At 38.4% G+C, this 24,139-nt stretch overlaps 1 protein-coding gene across 3 annotated transcripts in view; it reads left to right on the forward strand.

Moving 5' to 3' along the window:
- The window catches only part of b3glcta (beta 3-glucosyltransferase a), a 49,360-nt gene that overhangs the window by 4,557 nt on the left and 20,664 nt on the right, over window positions 1-24,139 (forward strand). For all 3 annotated transcript variants that reach the window (XM_056756427.1, XM_056756426.1, XM_056756425.1), the window contains exons 2-3: window positions 4,183-4,229; window positions 12,399-12,438. In XM_056756427.1, coding sequence (XP_056612405.1) covers window positions 4,183-4,229; window positions 12,399-12,438 — 87 coding nt within the window. The remainder of the gene's footprint in view (window positions 1-4,182; window positions 4,230-12,398; window positions 12,439-24,139) is intronic.

A 24,139-nucleotide genomic window follows, 5' to 3' on the forward strand; every position in this document is an offset into this window, starting at 1 on the left:
TGATTATTTTTATTTGAATTTAATTTCTAAGATAGAGGAATACTTTAGAAATATAATTAAATTGCATTCATGAGAATTTGTGTGGCAAATGTGCTTGAGTGTTGTGTTGAAGTTTGACCTGGATATACACTCCTTAGTGTGCATACTCGAAAGTATTAAATAAAGGTTTATTATTTTGTTTGCATTTAATTTGACATTGTCATACAGAGTGTGGTATCCTAGTTTTTAAGAATGAAATTCGATGTTATCAGTTCGTTCACTATTGTGCTCATAAGGGCACTTTCATCAAAATCTGTTGAGCAATCAAATCCTATTCAACAACAGTCTCATGGTGTTATTATCAGGCCTGAAGATCTCAGCTCATCCTTTTTTCAGAGACATCATGAAAGCTTCATCCATATGTACGTTCTAGAAACAGTTGTGTTAAAAATAACACAAAAAGTGTATTAAATGCCATATTGCTGTAGTTCAACAAAATATGATGAATGATTTAAAGGGACAGTTCAGCCCAAAATACAGATTCTGTCATCATTAACTCACCCTCGAGTTGTTCCAAATCTGTATAAATTTCTGATTTTAATTTTTTGATAAACACAAAGATATTTGGACGATTGCTTGTAACCAAACAGTTCTTGGCCACAATTGACTGCAATAGTAGAAAAAAATGACAAGGGTATGTGTAAAATGTGCCCCTGAACTGTGACTTTGTGGTTTTCTCTGAATGCTTTTGTGAAACATATTGAGTCATAGTAATTCATTGAGTAAATGACTAATAATGTGCTTCTGTTTGCTTCACTATTTTGAATTGGCCCTTTATTCATTCCCTCATTTGATCAACAGAGAGATTGAAAGTTTGTATTGTAGAACAAAAGACTACCTCACTGTTAAAAAAAATTAACTTATTAAAAGTAATTACATAAAAGAAGATCATAAATGTTATCAATATATAGATTTATGCAGTTCGTTACTCCACCTTGCCATAGACCCCGATGTGCAAGAAATGTTGAAAAGACTTGCCATTCAAAAGACCTTCAAGCACAAAATAGCATGCAAGCATGAACAATAAGTTAAGCTTCCGGAAACCAACCCGAAGCGACTGCTCTCATTGTCACTCGGAGACTTTGATTTCCCATTTCCTTTTATAGAATAAAGGAGGACAATAGTTAAATTATGAATAAGTGCCAGTAATATTTCAGGCAAACAGTGGTTAGATGGGAAATTGGAAATGTCTGGGGTCTAGTCGAGGAACGAGGCAAATGAATGTCCTGACATGGTCGCAGAAATTTCTGTTCGGCTAACAATGTAATGTGCTCACAACAAGCCAATCCATCCTTTCCTACACTACACATTAGCTTAACTAAATTCCCAAGTTTGGCTTTCTGGACCAGAATGAGAGGCTTGATCTCGGCCGGAGCACAGAGCTAACCATCCAAACATGCACACAATAGAAAGAAAAGGTTGCAAAGATTTCAGTTCTGACAAAAGTTGTCATTTCCTTCCAGTAATTTACCAAGGAAATAGCATGCAGTTGTCAGAAGCAACATTGCCAATAAAAGAATGCGCTTTAAGTGATGTAGTCCCAGCAGTCCTGCAACAAGCAACTGCAAGTAGTGCTTACAGAGATGGCAAATGGCCCTCTGTCAACCTCTCTTTCTCTTTCGCATCCTCAGGGGAGCACCATGAAAAGATTGAAAGTTTGCGACAGATGTCAGAGAAAGAGGAGTGAGCTTGGATGCATTACTGTAGGAAGCCAAGGTTTTCAAGCCAAATCTTGCATTTTTAATTTACCCTGACAGATTCTCAGGCAAAGTGAGAAAGCAGCCTGTCTTGAAGCTAAAAAAGAACCATTTTTTCTTAGTTGAAACCCATTTTCTCCGTCTACAATCGCTTGTGTTTTTTTTCGAATTTATGTGACATCTTGTTAATGGTTCTTCGTCGTTTTAAGATGATGCTATGGAGCAGCAGAATTTTGAAGCTGAAAGCAACTAAGTGCTGTTTTCAATGTGGAGGATCCACTCTGCACCTCATATATTTCCAGCATTTTACAATCATTGTAATGTTGAGTGCACTCAGGAAGATGTAGGATTATGAATCTTTGGAACTGCTTTTCCTTTGCGGTCCTCTACGTGCATGCAGACTGATAGAGAATATTAGATTTGAGGTGGAAATGTCATCTAGCTCTTAACATGGTGATAACGGCACAGATTAGGGTACATCATCTCATCTGATTATACCCGCATCAATGTGGGTTCTTCAGCCACGAGCAAGCCAATGCTAGTGTGGTATTGTTGGGGGAAATATCCGACGGCAACAGATCAGGGAATAAGATTAAATTTCTTCATATATTGAACTGAATTTATATCTCTCTTGACCACCACCCTGAGTTCTAGTACAACCCTTGGACTGGCAGTCTTTATGGCACTATTTTTCATTAACTTTGAATAAAGAGTATTGCTGCAATATTTATTGTTTTAAAGATCATTACTTAGAAATTAGTTTATAGTGAGATGTTTATATCAGGCGCAAATTACTTTGCCCGAAGTTACCTTATGATCTGTGTTTGTTGATCGGTCTGGCCAGTGGTTATAACTAATATAATTTAATTTATTTTAAATTAATATTATTTTTTATTAATATTCAATTGTATAATTTTTTTTAAATAAGCAATTTGTTGAAAGGGTGTTACTTTGTCCCATTTAAGTTTAATCAAGTAACGGTTCTTCTACTGGTAACCCAAAATAATACTGGTGAGACATACTTTTTTACTTGCTAGCTTATGTAATTTATTTGTTATTTCTTTTGCTTGTTATTAGAAAAAATCTGCAGGGATTCTTCACGGATGTGTATCGGAAGTGAAGTGTGGACAAAAAACATTGCTCTGACAAAAAATGCAATGAAACCGTCTATACATATTTACACACCACTGTACAGACAGACACACAAACAACGTTTTAAAATACACAACTGCACATTTAATTTATTTAAGTCAGGGTTATTTTCCGATCCACATTAATTAGAATCTTGGAGGCATTCAGCTTTTTGCTCTAATGAGCTCCCATAATCATGTCACATTTACACATGACCTTTGCTTTCCCCTTATTTGTGATATTGCGAGAAGTTTTTTCAAATTGAAGTTAACTTTTTATTTTAACGGTGCCAAATTACAATTTCCATCCAGTTTTTTCCAGTGTTTACCAGTCATTTTAGCAAGTGTTAGATTATAGTTGTCATCGCTGTTCATATTAATCAATTTAAAGATGTTTTTTATTGGTGTGGGGCCAGATAAGTTCTCCTTGGACTGTCATTGACTCATACATATTTCATTCATGAGCATAACTTTAGGCCAAGAAACTAAACACATTTTTTGCCTATTACATTTTGATCTTGGCAGCATTTGTATGTTTATATGATATATTCTGAACCTTATGCGTAATTCTCCATATTTTCTGCGGTGAAGTGGACTCCATAAATAATTCACCATGGCCTGGGATGAAGAAACATAAAAATTCAAACTAACTATTAGACTAGATGTGTAAAACACAACTGCAATAGTAATATCAAAAGGCATTTATCAGGTTGTACAGGACTTGTGAAATGAACCAGATGCCTTCTATCCTTCATTTGAGTTAATCTGTAGTTTTATTGCGCACTAACCCTGATAAGGTCACCAGATGAATGGACATGTAAGAAGAACAATTAAAAACTGATCCAGGGACAGCTTAATGCCCTGAAAGCTGTCTTACTCCGAGAAGCCAAAGGTATCCCTCAACGATTTCAGTGGCACAAAAAGCCATCCCTGCACCCGCCGTTTGACGCTCGGTATCGATTTCGAGGCTCCAGCGACTCTCTTCCTGCGATCAATGGCAATGTAATTTGTGAGAAGCTCTTCATGCGCTAATGAAAAACTTTGCAAAATACATTTGGTGCAGACATAAATCTCCAATGAATGCTTCCGATTAAAGAGGAAGAGATTTTGCTCTAATCATGCAGCTTTTGAAATTCCTCTGTTTGATTTTTATAAAAGCACCAGCTAATGTTTACATAGGAGTAGAGTTTTAGGTCAGCATATGGTTGGCTCTCAGTTCTGTCAGGATCTAAAAATATGAGCAAGAGAGAGAGCCCTTAGACTCTGGTCCTGTTTTGCAACCGGCCTGATGTTTTCTGTTTGTTTTTCCTCCCCAGTGCCCTTCATCGCTGCAAGGGAAGATGACGGTCAGAGTAAGACGAAGGTAAGGGTCACTGCATGTATAATGTTTTTGAATGTAGGATTGTTTCCAGACCTGTAATATCTCATGTTCTCCTGCTTAAGTTCTACAAATATTTTATCCCTTTCAAGTCAATTTATGTAACGTTTTGTCTAATTCGTTCGCTTTTCTACTTTAGATAAGTTTGGAGTAAACCATCTTTACCATAAATCAAATCTAATGCATTTCCCAGAAGTCTGTGCCTCTTTTTACCACATTGAGCTGGTCACATGTCCAGGAAATCATTTTGTTTTTGGTAGCACATAAAAATTCAACAAGTCAGGTTGTTTTGTTGTCTTGCAATAAGCATTACCATGAATTTGTCTGTGTATTTGGGTCTTCACAGCTGAAATGTGCTCTCATCTTTTCTCATGTCATCTTTTTACTGATATGTTGTTGTAGTGTGATGTAGCTTGTCTAGGTAGAGGTTTTAGCAGAAATGCTTTTGACATTCTGGGTCAGATGGAATGAGAAACAGAGAGCTTGATGGCAGGAGATAAAGTCGGTTCATTGTATGAGCACTGTAAGAAAATATAAGCAGTATTGAAATTTGTGTTTAAACCTGTCCTTGACCCAGGTGCAGCTGTGTCCTTTGGTTTTAAGAAAATTCATCTGTTTTTATCTCATGTCTCACACTTGTTCATGGAGGTGAAATTAAAAGTTTGTGGCCCTCGCTTTGGTTAAGGTTCACTTATTCATGGGTAATGAATTCAATACCGTTTACTAATAGTGAGAAGGAGATTTTAATTAATAATTCCCACAAGGTCCTTTCAGACAGATTGAGAACGGCCGAAGTCATGAAACAGACAGAAACAGATGAGGAGCTTGACTTGATTCACTCCAGAGATGACGGCACAGACGATTCTTCTGCACCCCCTGCTGTTAAATCAATGCTCTTCAAAGACAGGACACTGATGTCACGTTCTTATGGATAGAGGAAAGAAGATTGACTGGTTATATCATGAATACAAATGAATGGTGTTGGTGTTGGTACTGCCATTGCAGTTTAAGTCACAACCAAAACCAGTTTTTTCATTTCCCATTGGTTTTCAGTGTATATTTAGGTGTTAACTTAACTGTGATATTGGTAATGGTTATCTCTATATTAAACATGTTGGGGTTCATTTTTCTAAATTTTGGATGAGACATTGAAGGACTTATACATATGATTATATAATATTGTTTTACAAGGAATAAATAGCAAATAGCACTTTATTATTTTTTATTCAGATGCCCAGTTATTTTTATTTGCTTGCAGTCTTTAATAGAAAAATAAGTTTTAATGGTTGATTGTTACGCTTGATTTATTTTTGACTTCTAATAAAAGCTGAAAGTGCTGGCTCAAACTTGGGTATAAAAGTTGGCTGACTATTTAAACATGAAAAGTCATTATTTAGTTCTTTCAGCTTAATAAAATGTTTATTTTAAACCCAAAATAGTTTTTCTTTATTATGACAGGTGGTCTAATACATTTGTTTTTCACTTTATATATTTCAACCTCCACCCCGTAGAAATCTTCATGAGGTCTTCATTTTTGTACTGACGATTTCAATAAAACCCTCTTACCTTTTCATAGCCCAGTCACGTTGCCGTTCTTAGTGTGCGTGTATGGTGTCACGTCCGTACAGGGTTGAAGGTGGCTGCATGCAAATAATGTTTGGGGACAATTGTTTTCTTTGTCTACTGAGGTCAGAGATTAGATCTTGAAATATGTGGCTCAAATCTTGTGAGTCATGAGATTTTCAACACAACCCACACCAAATAAAAGATATTCCGGTGCAGTTTTTTCATCATCAGGTTTTCAATCTTGCATGACCTTTGCTGTCAAGCTTTTTTACAATAACCAGCCACACTGGCCATGCAGCCCATTGAATGACGCTGGACTCGGAATCTAAATGGCTCAGGGAACACGGGGTAAATGAAACCCGACAGGTCGCCGGAGCGTCGATGCCAGAGCCGTGCCTGAATACCTTTCCATATATCAAGAGAACACAGAGAGCGAACCCTCCTTGGTCTCTGTACGGTGAAATGAAAGGCGGCACAATCAAGGATGTCTCAGAAGATTCCCCTTGATTGAATAGCACTAGGAGCTAACAAGACGGGCGTACTCATTAAACCAAAGTCCAATTAAACTTGGGCACGTAATTTCAAGCGGTCTTGCCCATGTGAAAAGACTGGTGATTCATTTTTACCTCCGCAAACCTGTCCAACCCTGTCAATGCTAGTTTGGCCAAGGACATCGGGAGCAAGCTTGCAAATGTCACTCAAGCTATGTGGTATTGCTTTCAATCTCAGCGTGCTTTCACCGGGTTTTACCATCTGTGTTGAACTATTCTTTATTATGATCTCGCAGAGCCCCATAGAAGAGTGTTTGATGTATTTGGAGGAGATGGGGCTGGGGATGGAATAATGCTTTTGGAGCTTACGAGGATCAACCGCTAAAGGATGAAAAACAGGTGGATTATCAAGAGACCGGATCAAACTGCACCACAGAAAAACGGGCTCCTCTGTAGAGTTTTATGACACACACACGTTTCTTAAACTAAAGGGTATAAATGAGTCAGGATGTGAAGTTAATTCTCACCCAGCCATTGGCTATTGAAAAGTAATTGGTTATGGGACAGTTGTATCAGCTGTGAAAGAGACTTCATTATCTAAACTCTCACATGGCCTTGCAACTAAAACTAGAAAAAAAAATTGTGTTTGAATTCTACAAGTGGATTTTGCAGTTAATTTGACATTCCAAGCACTCTGCACATACAGGCTTTCTCTTCTGCGTGCATTTGTTTTGTCTCAGATTTTCCCGTGTCCTGCATGAGAGTGGATAGAGTTTGTTTTTATTCCTTATTTGATACTTTTCTGTCGGTTAACATTTTTTCTTGTTAATCTGACATGTTTTCAAGTAGTAGTTCAGGGGGTCATCAATGTTTTTAGGGGCACGACCCCCTAGATGAGAGATACATGGAGCAGTGACCCTCTTATACTAAATGTGTAAACAAAGCTATTTAAATAGAAACAACCCTATTGTCACAGCAATATTATGTTAAGACATTAAACTAGCACTATTACTTTATTGTTGCACATAGGCTGAATACTTTTCTGTGTATTATTTTTGTTTTTAATATAGATTGCTTGATTATTTTAAGGGGTTTGCTGCATCAAAAAAAATCATTTTACTTTGAGATGGACAGTTATACATTTATTTGAAACTTCTTTTATTAAGGCTTAAATGAGATGACGGACCCTGGTTAATGGGACAAAGACTATTCTAGTGGAGGAAGGGGTTGTCTCTGGATGCGAAAGAAATTTGTGCAGATTTTATGCATTCTGTTGTAAAATCAGGCCGTTTAGGTGTCATTTTTTTTTTCCTTCCGCTTCTGTGTGATGCAGAACACACCGCTAATTTAAAATTCTGAGCTCCGTTATCTTTCTCGTGGATCAGCATTGTCGTGGCTGTTACACAAAGTATTTTATGCAGAGCATCATATCAGACTAAGAAGAGCTACATGATGCAACGAGTCCGCTTTATTTTCGGGTCAAGTTTTTTGAAGTGCACCATCAGTTCACGGTGCGCGTCTCATTGATTTTAAACACGTACGATAGTTCTATCAGAATTAACAATGCAGAAGCGGTGTGGTGCCATTTGGTTGTAAAATTAGCGGTTTACAGCTTTAACAAATTTGAACAGAAGTTCAGAAACATATGAGAATGCACTTTGCATGTAGCTCCTTTTATGTGTACTTTTATCAGAAGGGAGACAGAGAATGCACTGATTCTAACCCTACTGGTTTTTATGATGCAGATGTAACGTTTCTTCAATTGGTTGTTTCCGCTGCCTGAATGGAGGTTTTTGTCTGTACGCTTGTAGGTTAAAATAACAATGCGCGGGAGCTTCAATGAGAATATTGGTAGTAATATTTCTGTACCCATGTTACACACTTTTAACAAAACGTTGCCTTTGAGTAAACAGTAATTGGCGGACCCCTTGCAGTTCAGACCCCTGTAGTAGATAATAGATATACTAGTTTATAATTTTAATTACAATGGTATATATATAAATTTTTTACTAGAATTCACAATTTATAAAAGTTTGTTTGTCTGCCTTGTTTTTGTGAGAAATAGATTGATTTTACTTTATTTAACTGACATCAGGAGTCCATTTTAGGGGTTTGTTTTGCTGTTTCTGATTCTTATGTGGGCAAGAAGACAGATGTTTTTAGTTGTTTTTAAAGGTCCAATGTATGTTATTTAGCGGCATCTAGCGGTGAGGTTGCAAATGACAACCAACGGCTCACTCAAAAGCACTACAAGGGCGTGGTGTATGTAGATAGAATTAGCTCATTCTAAGTTAATAAAAACGTAATGCTACATTATGAAAGGTCTTTATACACCACTGAAGACATGGTTATGTATATTATATTTCTTATAGATCCTCCAAAAAACTACACATTGGACCTTAAAAAGACTCATTTTTTACAGCAAAACATTCAATTGAACATTTTTAATTTTTAAAAGTCTTGATAAAATCCCATTTTACTAGCCATTAAATTTAGGATGTGTGTTTTTTTGTGTGTCCCACTTGTAACTACTATACATTAGATCGTGGGTTTATTTTCGAGGGAACACGCATACTGATAGTGTATTTCCTAAATCCACTGCAGGTCGTTTTGGATCAAAGGATCTGCCAAGTGCACAAATGTAAATGTCCGAATGAATTTAATAATTGAAGTTTCAATGTGCTTTCTTGCTGTATTCGATACAAGGACTTGATTGGGTAGTTTCAATTGTGCATGATATAACCATCTAGACTTATTCTATTTAGAAAACGTAGATGAGGAGGAAAAAACCCTTGAGTCTGACTTAAGAAATATAGGCTAATTAAGTCAGTGCCTCCTATCCACCCCTGGCACTGAATTAAATACCTTCTGATGTGGTCCTTTCTGCCCGTGCATACATTTTCCTCTCGGTGCAATTATATCAAGAATCTGACAGCTCTTCTGAACCCCTGTTGTTCACTGTCTTCAGACAGATTTAAATCCATCCCCTGTTGTGTGATTATGTGGCGTGTCTATGAAGAGAAACAAGTGTGTGTGTGTTGGAATCTGAGTGAGATTTTCTTCATGGAAGAAGAGAGCTGTGATCACGGGTGGCACCGTGTAACATAATATGAAGGTCTGGGGTGCATTGGGGAAGACGATACAGACCCTGGGGACACCATGGTGACACACCTTTCATTTGAAAGAAATACACAAATAAAAAGAGAGTTTGAGAAGTGTATAGCGAAACATGAAAGGTGCATTGCCCTCCTGTTTTTATTTGTTTCTTTTTGCTTTAAAGGGGGTTAAGAAATTCATTTTGTTGTCTCGCAACTCCCTGTTGAGTGTTTGTCTGACATTTTGTTAACTGTCTGACAGTTTACACTGTCAGAAGATTTGCATGTCTAAATTCATCCTCTTTAAAGCAGCCATCAAAAATCGCTCTTGTAATGAGTTCACAACCCCCAACAATACATTTCAAAGCAATTGCTGTTGAATGAGCCCATTTTCTGCATATTCTATAGTGTTTTATATATATGATCTATTATCTATAGGCGTATCCCTACTCCATTTGTTGGTATTATCTATTATTTAAAGGGATAGTTCATCCAAAAAGAATGAAGAATGTTGGTTGCTAATCAACCACGGTCTCCATTGACTTGCATTGGTTTCGTGTCCATACAAGTGAACTTAAGTAAATAGGTACCGTTGTTTTTCGTTTACCAACTTTACATATAATGTCTTTTTTAAGATGTTAACGGTTGACTGATCATAGTCATTAGTTTTACACATTTGTGGTATAGAAATTCTAGTTCAATAGGTACAAGCTCTGGTAACGCTTCTTGTGTAGAGAAGTACAGATGACCCCCTGACTGTCCAGCAAATGTGAGGTGTTGTTAGTTCCTTGTGCACCTCGCTACACCTTCTGACCACTGTAATTGGCTTTCAGTGGTTTTGATCCGAGATCTAAAATTGGCTGGCCTTGTCATTTAGATTTGCTCGTCATGAATAGAATGATCTCGATGGCTTTCCCACTTCAGACTTCTGTGGGTTGGACCTCTAACCGTGTAATGATTCACAACGTCACCTTGATGATTCAGCTTCTCCCTCTCCAGCTCTGTAATGATGTGCCACGCTCGGCCCCATGTAAAGATATATGACTTGTTTAAATTGTGCTCTCCAAGGGCTGCTTGGAGCTCCGAAATAGAGTAATTGTTAGCAGAGTGGTAGCCATAAATCAAAACCCATCTCCTTTCTTTCCTTATCCTCTAATATACCACGGTATGACGAGGGGGAACGTAGGACATTGCTCGATTTCGTTCACTCCCTGAGGAGCTGAAGCTTGGGGGATCGCTCTTTCAAACTTTGAAACTGGAAGTGTGATCGATTGACTCGTTCCTCTACAGTTGGCTGCCGGCGCTGACAGCTCTTGTGGCGGAACGATGCTCCTAATGGTCTAATTGTGCCGGGTGCTCTGGGTTACAACAGCATCAACCGCCAGAGTTGGAAAGACACAGTTTGAAGGAACTAATGACATGGTGAATCATGATGTATTAGTTTAAAAGCCAGAGGCTCCTTTCTGCGTTTTTTATTTTATTTTATGAGTTTCATTAAATGACAAATTTATTCATTTGGGAAATCCAATCCTGGCTTCCTGGCCTCTGGATTTACGAGAATAGCATAAACGATTGCCGTAATTATCAATGGTTTTCCCTTTTTCTGCCTTTGATGTAGGGTTATCGATTAAATGTCATGCATGGAGCTTCGGTAAATTGCATTGCTCATAATGACTGTGTAATTATTGGTGCTTGCTTAGGCCTTGCTCATTATTACTGACTGCTCATACTTAAGGTTAGGCAAATGCCACAAATTGCTTATTGGGTTAGTGACCTGGTAAAAGTGCACACTGTTTTCACATAATATTTTTTACATGATCAAATTAATCCCAACGGCCTCTCTTTTCCAGAGCTGCATTAGATTAATTATATCTCAAACATAAGTGGTGAATTTTTGATTGTTCGTTATGTTATAATTATGATCTATGAGCTTACGAAGAGGAATTGAAGACTGTTACTTCATGCAGACTTTGTTAATCATTTTCAATGATATGAACAGCTGGAAATTATATTTTATTTATTTAAGTGTATGAATAGTTATCTAAAACGTGATATGACTAACTCACTTTCTATATCCCGCTTTGGGCAATTCCAGCATTACGGATGTCAAAACTTGAAATAAATTCTCAGAGAATTTTTATGTTCAAAATATAATAAATCGTCTGTTTATATTTTACTAAACTCCTGACGATGAGTCTAGACACAAAAAATCATTCTAAGGACGTTTTTATTCAAAGAAATAACATTCATAGAGTAATATTCATGTGTTACTAATGTGACAAAAATATGCACATTTTTGAGAGACAACCTTTTTTTCTAGGATTTCTGTCAGTTAAAGGATAGTTCACCCAAAGATGAAAATTATTTTATCATTTACTCTTGTCCATTACCAAACAAAGGCGGTACCCATTCACTTGCATTGGATTTGTATACACAATGAATGGGTACCACAGTTGTTCGGTCACCAACATTCTTCAAAATATCTGCAGAAGAAGGAAAGTCACACATGTTTGAAGAGGTAAATGATAACAGATTTTCATTTTTGCGTGAACTATATCCCTTTAAAATGTAAAGAACAGAAGCAATAACACCCAACAAATGGAGAATGGATGACTTTTCATAGACCACAAAATAGTTGCTTTAATTTTCATGTGCCCATTTATGAGGAATATGGACCGTTATGATGTGCCAATGTGACAGAAAACAAACTGGGTTTTTAAACCAAATATAGACATTTTGTCATCTTAAGGTTTACATTTGAATAAAATTGCTCCTTTCTTTTTGTTTATGTTTCTTCTTCTCCTCTTCCCTCTCTTTCTCTGTGTTCCCCTCTTTAGTTTTTAGCTGGTAGTTCTTGACAGGCCCAATATTGATGGATTTTCTTGTTAAAAAGAATGATGTATTAAGTGCCTCCAGGTCGGACTTTTATTTACTTCCTGGTACTTTTGTAAACACTCATTCAGTTCCTCTAATGTTGTCTGTATCTTTGTTTGTCTTCTCAGATCCATGATGCTGACAGACCTTCCTCTGAGAGTCAACTCGGTGAGTATCCGAAAGCTTCTGTTTTCTTTTATCCTCTGTAAATCAACACATCGTGTGGTTTTTAAAAGAAATCAGAATTCCACCGAAATAGTTTCTGTCAGACCATGAAAAAAACTTTTGTACCGTTTCATGCAGATAACCTTGTGTACTCATTTTCACTTCAAACCAAATATGACTAATGCCTCATGGGAGTGGAAAATAAGTTTTATTTTATTTTGCTTTAGATGGTACAGCTCTCTTATGGAGTGCAGCAGGATTAGATTTTTAGGGCACATTTAATTGATCAGCGTGCTGTATGTGTGTTTGATATTTCAGTGTAGCGAGGCAAATGAGGGTAATCTAGCATGACACTCTGCGGAATGAACAGATTGTGGGGTTTATGACAATACCCTTTATTTTGGCTCTTGCAATTGGAATGTTGAAACATTAGAACACAAGGTGCGAAGCGTTTCAGATGAAAAGATGGCAATTATTTGTCCAGTTAACCCTTAACAGTTCACATATTGGAATATACTTGAACATACAGCATACTAACTTTTCTAAAATTGGAAAGGTTAATGTTTGGCTGTAGGGGACTGCAGGAGATGGTCTGTGTGGGGAAAAACAAGGCGTAGGTAGATAGTTATGATCTAGATGTGATGGAAAGATAAAGATCAAAACACTTGCTGTATAGTCTGGCTTTTCAATTATGTATGAAATTAGACCATGAAAAGTAGAACAACACGTATTCAAATGATTTTTTATACTATTGAAAATGAATAGCATGCTGAAAGTCGGCAAGCACAGCAATGAATCAACTTCATCAAATTAATATTGAATTTGTTGAACTGTAATGACTTTCATACATCAAACAGTTGAAAGAAGCCTGAAGTGCGAAGAAGGTAATATCATTTCACTCGACATTCACTTTGAAAGGTATTACTTATGTTTCAACCTGCGGTATGATTAAGAATGTTCTCTGGGCCTTTCTCATTGCACGAAACAGTAACGATGCTTTCCGTGTTTCGTTTGTATTTCAGAAGCGGTTGGTTGCCTGAAGCGCTTTAGGCGTATATGTCAGTAAGACATTCTTTTGAATTTTGTTTTCTTTTGTAAAATTCTCAACGGGTACCAAAAGTCAAGCACACTAGCATAATGTCTAAATTATTTCTGGATTGTGTCTGAACGGCTACAGGAGCGCAGCGAAAGATACTTTAGACCCGAGCAGACCTCAAACTGGAACGTTGAGTTATAGAAGCTAGTTTGAAGTGTAATTCCCCACCGAATAAGCTTTTGTAATATATGTAGATTTTTTTCTTTTCAAGCACTGTAGTTTGTTTAGTCTCAAAGTTCTGTGCATATTTGAAGGGTTGTGTGCACCCTGAATTGGGTCACCATCAAAAAAGAACCCAAAGCACGCTCCTCAACACTCCAAAGATGAGCTACCCAGTGGCTCTCCAACCCTGTGCATCACAGTCACTTCACAGTTACTGTTGCCATGGCTGTGATCTCCTATCTGCCGTCTTATCTTTCACAAAGTCAAGAGCCGTTTTTGAACCTAATGAGGCATGAAGGCAAAACTGGATGGAGTTGTTGAAAAAATGATGGGTGTTCAGAAAGAGATAAAATAATAAGGTTGAAGTTATTTTCAGTTTTTTAGCAACGTGACAAAGTGAATAATTGAATTTTTTGTCTTGAGTGTCCTTGAGAGTGGTTTATGTGATTGAACACACCATTGAAGTTCATCTTATTAATGCTTGTAGTACACTCTAATATGATGCACTAAGAGCCTCTCAAAACTGCACTCCGAACTTTGGGATGGGAAGATAACAGTCGCTTGTATGCAAACTGAATTGTGATTTTCCCGCTTTCTAAAAGATAAAGATTTCATTTAAATAAGGCTTTAAAGTCCGTATGATTCATGCATTTATGTGCGGAACAGACCGAAATGGAATTCTGTTTCTTTCCCTTTGCCGACTCCCAAATCTCATTGGCGTGCGAGAACATTCAAACGTACTGCCTTGAGTCATGTTGCGCCATCTTTGGCTTCAATGACATCAAATGTTATGATTCAAACGTGTGTTTTAAGATTAATTGACACTGACGTCAGACCTTGGAATGCAGATTGAAGATACAGTCTCCCTTCAATGATGGAGAAGCATGGTGATGATAATAACGATTACTGTAAGCTCCTAGTGTATCTATTCACAACATTCACAACATTTTTAGATACTTGTTTCGATCTTAGATCATCTCTGGATCTGGGACACACCCAAAAAGATGATTCCTATGAAAAATTCCTCATGTAGATTCAAGCCACTGTTTAAAGTTGGATCAGCCCTGCTTTACTGATGACACAGATTTCCTAACACAACACCTTAGATGTGAAGCGTTTGTGCCGTTGTCTCCGAAATCTAATGTGATTAAGTCTATAAATATGCTTATGATGCAAGTCATTGTTCAGGCCGCAGCGACATTGCATTGATTCCTTGGCCGTGTACCAGGAATATTTGTCATCTTTGCCTTGGATATGACCAATGTTTTGTTCTCACGATTTGAAGAGGTCAGCATAGAGATGGTTTATAAAAAATAAATCAGTCTCTTATATGGATCCACAGCTTGGGTTAAGCAACCTATCGGGAGCCACAAATCTCAATTTCTATGCTCATGAGTGTTTTTTTTTCTGGGAACTGATCTTGAAAGTTCATGATATCACCTCTTCTCAATTTCTCCTTCTGTTCCTCTTCCAGATACGAAGAAATCATTGATTAAAGCAAAACTCTGCCTTTTATAAGTGCCAGAGATCATGTTTACTTACTCCAATTCCTCGGAGCACCGCACAGTTTAAGACCCAATAATGAGCCACATGGATTCGGAAGGTTTAACGTGGAGCTGCCTCCAGGCCCTGGATTATTGATGCAAAGTAGGAGGTTTAAAACTGCCTTTTAATCGCTTATTAGTCTTTGGGTGAGATGTGTTCAGGAATGGGGACCGCACCATTGTAATGAGCGCTATTAAACTGGTGGCTGCTCACTCATTTTACTTCTGGTGTTGGAGACCAGGAGGTTTTCCGTTGTCCAAGTCTTGCTGAGAATCATAATGAGTGTTATTTTTTTGCTGTACCTTCAAGAAATGGAGTGTGCTCGACTTCTCTTCCTACCACACACCTTCTTTTTGCCTTGATTTCTTCCTAAAGGCTCATTCATACTACGAACCACTGTAACTATTTTTCTGTTTCACTTATAAATGCACAAGCCTTTTAAATTATAATAGATTTTGATTGGTTGCTAGTGTTTTATTGTTAAACATGATCCTAGAGATATCTTTCATCTGTGTCGTTAATGTTATATTGTGGTGGAGACCTCGCCATTTTACATTTTTTTTTTCAATCTTATCTTTGGTGTAAACAGGCTTTAAAGTCGGAATGGATGTTTTGGTAAGGTGCTTACTTTAGCCTGCTAGCACTAAAATCTACTGGAAATGCTAGCACTGATCCCGACCTCCATGCGAATCGCCGTACAAAGCCACACCTCCTCCAAAACACATGAACACGCACAATTCAGAAGCTCTTGGACCACTTCCAATAAAATAATGTCTCTTTCACCAGTTTGAGCATGTTACAGTACAAAGTAAATAACATTGTGAACAACAGCTTTAAAATGGGATTAGATGCAGTATAGTTCCGGTTAGATGCTGGGTAATTGGTGTAATACATAAAGGCCCCCAAACTACATAAGTAACATAATCAAAACCCATCAAAATCAAATCATAACATGTAGCTACCTGTCCAGAAGTTACCATGGCATCATCTTAGATTTTTTTCTTTTTTTTGACTGGAAAAAACAACACCGATTATAATCATAGCCATCAAAACACTCCCATTTTGGCAAGGATTTTCCCATTTTTCCCACCAATCTTCTCTTGAAACCTTGCTTTCAGGATGTAAAGAGATTTCCAAAAAACATGATACATTTTATGACCTTTCTTTATGAGAGACTGAAATTGAAGTCACTATTCACCGTTAATCTTCCCCCCTGCTGCACTTCTGAAATGTCATGAATATTCAAACCTTTTTTTGGTTTGGTTTTGAGACCACTGTTACTTTAAACACAAACTACCCAGGTACTAAAATCAAGGAATCATTACAGATTCAGTGACCCGTAGAAATGTGGCGCCCTAGTCGTCCTTTATGAATATTCATACTTTTTCATTTTCTTCGCCAGAATCCTTTTCATCTCATTCTCAAACCTAAGATTGAATATAGTGGCTTTTGAAAGAATAAACCATCTGTGCCATCTAAGGTGGCTTAAATATAGTTTTTTGTTGATACAGCCGGCCTTATTACTCATGTTGTCTTTCTCTCTTTATTTGATTTCGTCTCCATCTCTTTTCATCATTTTCTTCTCTGTACTCCTTTGATCTCTTTCATTTACTTTTTCCTCCAACTTCCATTCTCTCTCTGAACAGCACATTACTCAGGTGTGTCGAAGGGGATCGAGCGGCTTTGCATATGGATTTGATTTGCTCCAAATCGTTACATCTATAGCACCACATTGATGTGAGTCACTGGAGCGCAGCCAGTCTTCTGCTCAAACAATGAGGATGTGCAGTGCCATGAGCCGTCGACAACCTTTCTGGCTTTTCGTCACCTGACAATGAGCGTGCAAAATCCACTCTCGACATTCTCATTGTTCCTCCTTGAAGCTTAATGGTGCCACTTGTGTGGGTCTGTCTTAGGAAGATGTTTCATGTAACTGTTCAATGAAAAGTCATGTCATGATTTGGTGAAAAATCGTGATATTATTCTTCGCGTCTTTTTTAGCTTTCCATATGCGAGTCATCAAGACCGATCGACTACAAATGAAACTAATTCTTAATTTTTGTGTCGTGGTTTTCCCTCCAGTTGTCACTGTTGCTTGTTTGTACATTTAAATCAGCAGGTCCTAAGGGGTGTTGGAGAGCGTCCCCCGTGCACCTGATCAACTGACGTTCTCAGTGGTGACAAATCACCGGCGAGGGCACGGGGTGACTGTCCTTTACGCTTCCCGCCATCTCAGGCAAGGCGACCTGTCAGCCTGGGTTTGTGCCAGGTGGATGGATCCGGCCACTGCGCTCACACGCGGGCAGTCACCTCAATTTCTTCGCATTCGATCGGGCGTTCGATTTGTATGTGTGTGCTGAAAGGTTTAATCTCTTTATTGATGAGATGGGACTCTTGATCCCCGCATCATTGATTAGCGACCCTTTTGGTCTGTGTGGCTTCTGTTAATGGTGGAAAAGGCCAGAGATGAGAAGGGCAGGGTGGGGAAGATGGTTAAATGCCATATTTTGCTCTCACTGCTGTGATTCCTTCAAACGTCGTCTATAATTACTATAGAGGCTGTGACCTATGGTAGACGCTATGTAAGCGTTGTTGAACTAGCAGGTTTTGCAGCCATTTTCACACCTCAGCAAGCACCATATGTCTCCACTGCCTGGCCACACAGTTTTGCTGTACGGATTAAAGTCGGTATAAATGCACAGAAAACACTTTTGTAGCTGATGTATGCGAGGTGGAGCTGTGGTAATCTTGATTGCTTCTGGGTTTGTTGTGCCTGTTAAAATGTCTTTTAATAGCCTTTTCTCAAAAAAATATTATGCAGCCAACTGTTACCCTCTGAGCCATACTCTGCAAAAGCACTTTTTTGGCTGAAATGTCCAGTCTTAAAGGGTAAAACTGGCATGCAGAGACAATTTAATACAATTCATAAAATGAATAGATGCAAATTATAATTTGTATTGGGTGAGCGGTGTTTGGCAACAGCAAATGCCTACGGTTAAGATAATTAACTTTTGTATTAGATGGAAGAATTGTTTATTCTAAAGAAGATGATAAATTTGAATGCTTATTGAACATTTGTGTTTTACCACAGAGTCTGTTTTGTCGCTCACATTTATTTCCCTGCCGTCCAGCTCTACCTGGTCTCAGTTATTTACAACCCTCTGGCGTTAAGTGTGCTATTTTCCCCTTCACAGTTTTTAGTGGCCTCTTTCTCATTCTGTCCCTCTATCTTCTGTTCTCCATCATCTTCTCTCTTTTTTATTATAATAAATAAGCAAACAAAATCATGTCTTACTGTTTTCTGCTCTGTTGCTCTAGAACTCATTTTAGGTCCTGTCGTCGCATGGCTTCACCTTGTTTAAGGAACAGTTCACCCAGAAATACAAATGCTGTCTTCATTTACTCAATGTCAAAAGAGACTTTAATATATTTGAGTATAATATACCAAAGTTGAAAAAATTGCTTTTTGAATTTCTTTGTTCTTTAGAACTAAAAAAGATATTTGTAAGTATGTAGGACAGGGCACTTTTGACTGTCGTTGTGATTTTTTTTCTACTATGGTAGTCAATGGTGGCCAAGAATTGTTTGGTTCCAAGCGTTCTTCCAAATATATTTCTCTGTGTTCATCAGAACAAATACAGTTATCTTGGTGGTCTAGTGGGTTAAACCACGGAACTGGTAAATCAAAGGTTGCTGGTTCGATCCCAGCATCCACCACCAGTGTGTCCTTGAGCAAGACACTTTACTCCATGTTGCTCCAGGGGGATTGTCCCTGTAATAAGTGCATTGTAAGTCACTTTGGATAAAAGCGTCTGCCAAATGACTAAAATGTAAATGTAAATTTATACAGATTTGAAACGACTTGAGGGTGAGTAAATGAGCCAGAATTTTTTGTTTTGCATGTACTGTTCCTTTGAATCAGCGGGTCAGGATCTGATTTCAGTTTTCGGTTCTTGGGTAGATGCATTTCAATCTGTCCTATCTACGATGTTTCATGTTAGTTGGTTGACCTCTGTGTGAATGTAATGATACACTTGCATTCATCAGATGCTTTTGTTTGTAGTCCACAGGCTTGGTTCACAGATTTTTGGTGCCTTATTAGATACCTGTGTTTCTGGGAATTGATGCCCCAGAGAATGAAAGATAGGGAGAAAAAAACAGGGCATTTCTCTCAATGTGATACTTTATATGGAGAAAACAATACAGGTGACTGAATTTCAATTCTCTGGTGTCTCATTCAATACATCTTTTATCAGACCGATTCGGCCCCTTTATCTTTAGAGTCACACCCTGTGTGGAATACAGATCGAGGAAAGAAGGGGCTGAATAAGAGAGAGAAAAAGATCAAACTAAGCCAGAATCACTCTAATCAGACAATGCTAAATAAAGAATTAAAGTTTCATTTTAGTTTTTTTTTCTTTTATAGGTTCTCACTCGCTATGGCATTGGTCATGTGGCGTCTGACCGTGACTAAAGTTCTGCTGCTTCTTGTACCCTAACACATCACATTTGTGAGCATATCGCTTAAATCGAATTTAAATGAAGAATTAAGAAATTTCATTAATGTCACTTCAAATAAGCTATTTTACAGAAGCTTTGCCGTAAAATAGCAAAACTATGTAGAGGCTCAATATATTAAAAACAAGGCTTCACTGAGAGTTGAAAGCGACAGTTGTTGCATTTTTAGCATTTGGCTGGGGTCACAAAGAAATTTCTGTGTTAAAGTCAAGCTATAATTTGATACGCTGCTTAATTGCATTCCACCGTCTTGGGTCCCTCATTCACACATTTAAAACATACAAAGCTGATAGCGGCCAAGCTTGTAGAGAACAAGACTGACGTAAGGTCAAGAAGTTCTCTTTCCGTCTCTTTCTTGTTCTGCTGTTTGATGATTAATCGAATGCCATTAGAGTAGAGCCTACACCAGTTCAATTCATTCTTAATTGCATTCTTTTTTTAAATACTGCTCTGTCTGATATCATTGAAGCATTAGGGAGACATTGAGAGATGGCAGTCACCTTATCTATAATGTTCTCGGGTTCTGAATTGCTGTTATTACGGTGGTATCTAGCTTTGCCAAGAGAGAGAAGAGTGAAAATGTTCCTTAGGCTTTGAAAACATCTGCTTAATGGTTGTTTGGTATGCAAATGAACAAACCTCTGTTGACAGAACAAAATATAAATAACTTTTTCTTTAGAGGGGTTTAAAGACCTTATATAATGAAGTGTTATGTTTTTAATATGTTAGAATGAGGTATTTCTATCTGCATACACCGTTGGTCCACTTACGTGGAATGAGTCATGTTGCTTCTACAGCTGCTCTAAATGGACAGACTGAATGCTCTAAGGACCGTTGTGATGAGCAAGGTGGGACGAGAGCCGTGAGGGAATGACGCGGTGCCGGTGACGCGAGTGATAATGAGTGTCAGCTGCGTGTTGCACCGGCTCTGTATCTCTCACGATGGAGATCGGAAGCGTAGAAAGACGAACGGAGTGTACGACGAGAGAGGACCGAGCCCGGACATATGTTAAGTTTGTATTTATGTTCTTGTGGCCGGCAGTCGACCGTGAGGTGGCTGCCAGTCTTTTACTTCGATGTTATTGTTTGTTTATTTCGATAAAACTTTATTGAATAATCGCCGCTTCCCGCCTCCCTCCTTCCCTACTTTGAACTGTGTTACAACCGTGTTTTTGTAAATATGTTATCTCCTTCGGTAAAGAAGCGGAAACGTGACGACATCTTAGTCTTGTGTTAGCCACCGAAGCACTTCGAAATGGGGGGTGTAGTGACCCATTGGTTGCAATTTGCGACATCACCAATAGGTGCCGCTAAATTTTATAAACTGGACTTTTAAGTCAAATTTGATCATGCAAGATTTCACACAAGATTTTAAGGATGCTTCAACTATGCCTATGGTTTTGAAACGGAGCCAATTAAACATTTTCTCCGACTCATCCAGAACCATATGACCGTGACTACACACACCTCATACACATGCGCATGCGCATTATGAATACAATTCTGGCACAGACCTTATCACGCCTCATGTACACAGATGCATACGGGCACACACACTTGAAAGCGAGCACAGCGCAAAGACTTTTAAAAGCGAGACCATGCTGTCGAAGGCTCCACGATACGAACTGGAAACTGCAGCGAACGCCGTACGTTTTCTTTATAAGCTTCTTTCCCTGAGGCAGGCAGATCTGTCGGAGATGGGCACAGCGAGGTTTAGAAGGTAAATCCCTTTCCCATCAGAGCTGGCAGATCAATAGCAGCTTTGAGATAGAGAAGGACAGAACGGAGACAGCAGGCAGCAACACTAAATTAAAGCTGTTTGACATCACATTACAGCTTCTGCCGCGGCCCCCGGCATTCTTGCCCTTGGCCTTGAGTGGACGCAGGGTCCGAGTGCATACACAGACGGTTTTGTCTCATTTTGCTCCTTGTTGTGAATTCATATAAACTGAATGAGCTTGAGTGCAAGCAACGGCCTTCATGAATTAAACATCAGCACAGTCACAAGGTCATGCATTAAAGGAGTCACATGACACAGCTAAAACGAATATTATTGTTTGATTTAGATGTAATGCAATGTGTATGCACGATTCAAGGTTCAAAAACGCTGTAAATTCCACATTCCGTGCATGTAGTTATCTCCTCTTTACACCGCCTCTCTGAAATGTGCAGATTCTTTACAAAGTTCATCGCTCTGAAAAGCGAGGTGTTCTATGATTGGCCAGTTAACCAGTGCATAGTGATTGGTTGAATACTGCAAGCGTGTGACGGAAATGTAACGCTTTTTACCATATTTGGAACATCAGGTTGCAAAGCAATTGTACTGACACTTCACCCACCTTTCTGGCGAATACATTTCGGCGGTATTAGTCAAATCATACCACATACAGACGTAGATTTGTGATGGTGTGGTTGTACAAAGGGTTTCAGGCAGGTCTGGGTGAGCATTCGCTTTTAGATCATTTTTGCAATTTTACAGAAAAACACGTTATCGTGCCTTATGACCTATTTAAACTAGCTGCGAACGACATGACCTTTACCTGTTTTGTTTAGCATTTGTGTTTTTTGTTGGCATAAAAAAATTTTTGTAGCGAGCAGCTAATGTTTACTGGCTTTGTGGTGCGTTCTGGGAATTTCCGAGAAGGGAATATTTCAGCGCGCAGGCACAGATGTTGGTTATTCTTTGAAATTGAGAAGGCTTAGCTTATGAATATTAATCCGGCAATGCTCAAATAATTGTACAAAGTGATATCACAGTGTTTTGATCATGTGTTTTGTGGTGTTTTGATGCCAGAGTTGATTAGGTCAGTCAATAAAGTTACAGATAGCAACCAGATGTGAGGTATTGGTCCAGCGGTTCCAGGTTTTGATCTGCCCGCACCAGATTGTCTCATAACAACCACTAAAGCCACAACGTAGAAGAATGCAGATCTCAGATGTTTTCTATGTGTTAGATACAATCTGCCCATAAGCTGTTTTACACAATTGCTCACCTGGTCTGGTGGTCAGTGCACTTGCTTCTGAACTAGGGCACGGACTGACGCGCACCTACAGTTTTTGCGCATGTCAGCTGTTTTCCACATTCTCACCATCCCTCAGCAAAATCCTTTCGGCGGAATATTACGAAGCTGACGCTTTCCATGTGTGGCTGATCTTGTTTGTGTTGTGACAAATGAGCCTCATTTCTCAGAGCTGCGTAAAAACCTCACACAGGAAAAAACGACTCTCGTATAATCATAATTTATGGTCTGTGGAATTCTCTTCACGGCCACATTTTTGTGCAAATCCTCAAAAAAAAGGAAAATCTAATAAAGAGATCGAGAGAGTCGCGGCTGGCAGGATGCCTTGCGTGTGGAGCTAACAGGAACAGCGCTCATATGATGAAGTGTTTTCAAGACTTATTAAACAAGTGACTCTTTGCATTGCTGTGTGCGTTTTATTACACTACGTGCTTTTGTGTTTTTCTCAGTCAGGGAAACGTATGAAAGCAAATGTAATTCTCTAATGCATGCTTCAGATTTAGGATATTTTTTTCTGTATGTGGGTGTTGTAATGTAATGAAGTGGAATACATCAGACATCTACATTTAGCTGTTTTTATGGTTTTGTGAAATACATTGCACCTGCACCAGCTCCATCAGATACCTGATTGTATTGGGCTACATTCCTTTTAATGCTGTTTGATTTACTTTCTTTATTTCTTATCTGTTTATACTTTCTAGTAGACCTTTATGGGTGCATTAATAGCCAAATGAAACAAACATGGAGCTATTGAACCCTTTTGCGTTATGATATGACACCAGTGGGCTGAAGCTCAGTTGTTGTTTATGTTTGTCGATGCTTCAGTGTTGATGTCGCAAAGCCCTGCTGGTTTGATGATAAATCTAAAGTTCATGTAAAGGTTGCATGGACTGTTGTGACATTAGAGAAATGTCACAGATTGTTCGCTGTGTGATCGATGTCTTGGCGTGTTAAATCGAGTCTAATTACACCCGTATCAGAGTCACCACTCGCAGACCTCAACGGAGTCATTTCTCATCACATCCACTTTTAAACATACTTCATTTGACATCCTTATTGCAAAGTGATTTGTGAGCATTGTTTGTTTACAGATCTTTTTATAGTTTATTCCTTTATGGGTTATTCAAAATAGAGGCTGTGTTGAATTGAGCGTTGTAGTCCGGTTTGTATTGCACTGTATATCAGCAGCAGAACTGTACAGACTTAACAAGAATTAAGATTTTAGTCTTTTATTTGTAAACCGGTCGACATTTATTAGGTACTATATTTTAAATTGGATCTTAAAATGATTTTGTATGTAATGTAAAGTTTGTTGTGATAATATTTGTATTGTTTGTGTGTTCGAGCCTTTGTCTGAAGACAA

Source organism: Triplophysa dalaica, chromosome 9 (assembly GCF_015846415.1).
Source record: "Triplophysa dalaica isolate WHDGS20190420 chromosome 9, ASM1584641v1, whole genome shotgun sequence".
Taxonomy (NCBI): domain Eukaryota; kingdom Metazoa; phylum Chordata; class Actinopteri; order Cypriniformes; family Nemacheilidae; genus Triplophysa; species Triplophysa dalaica.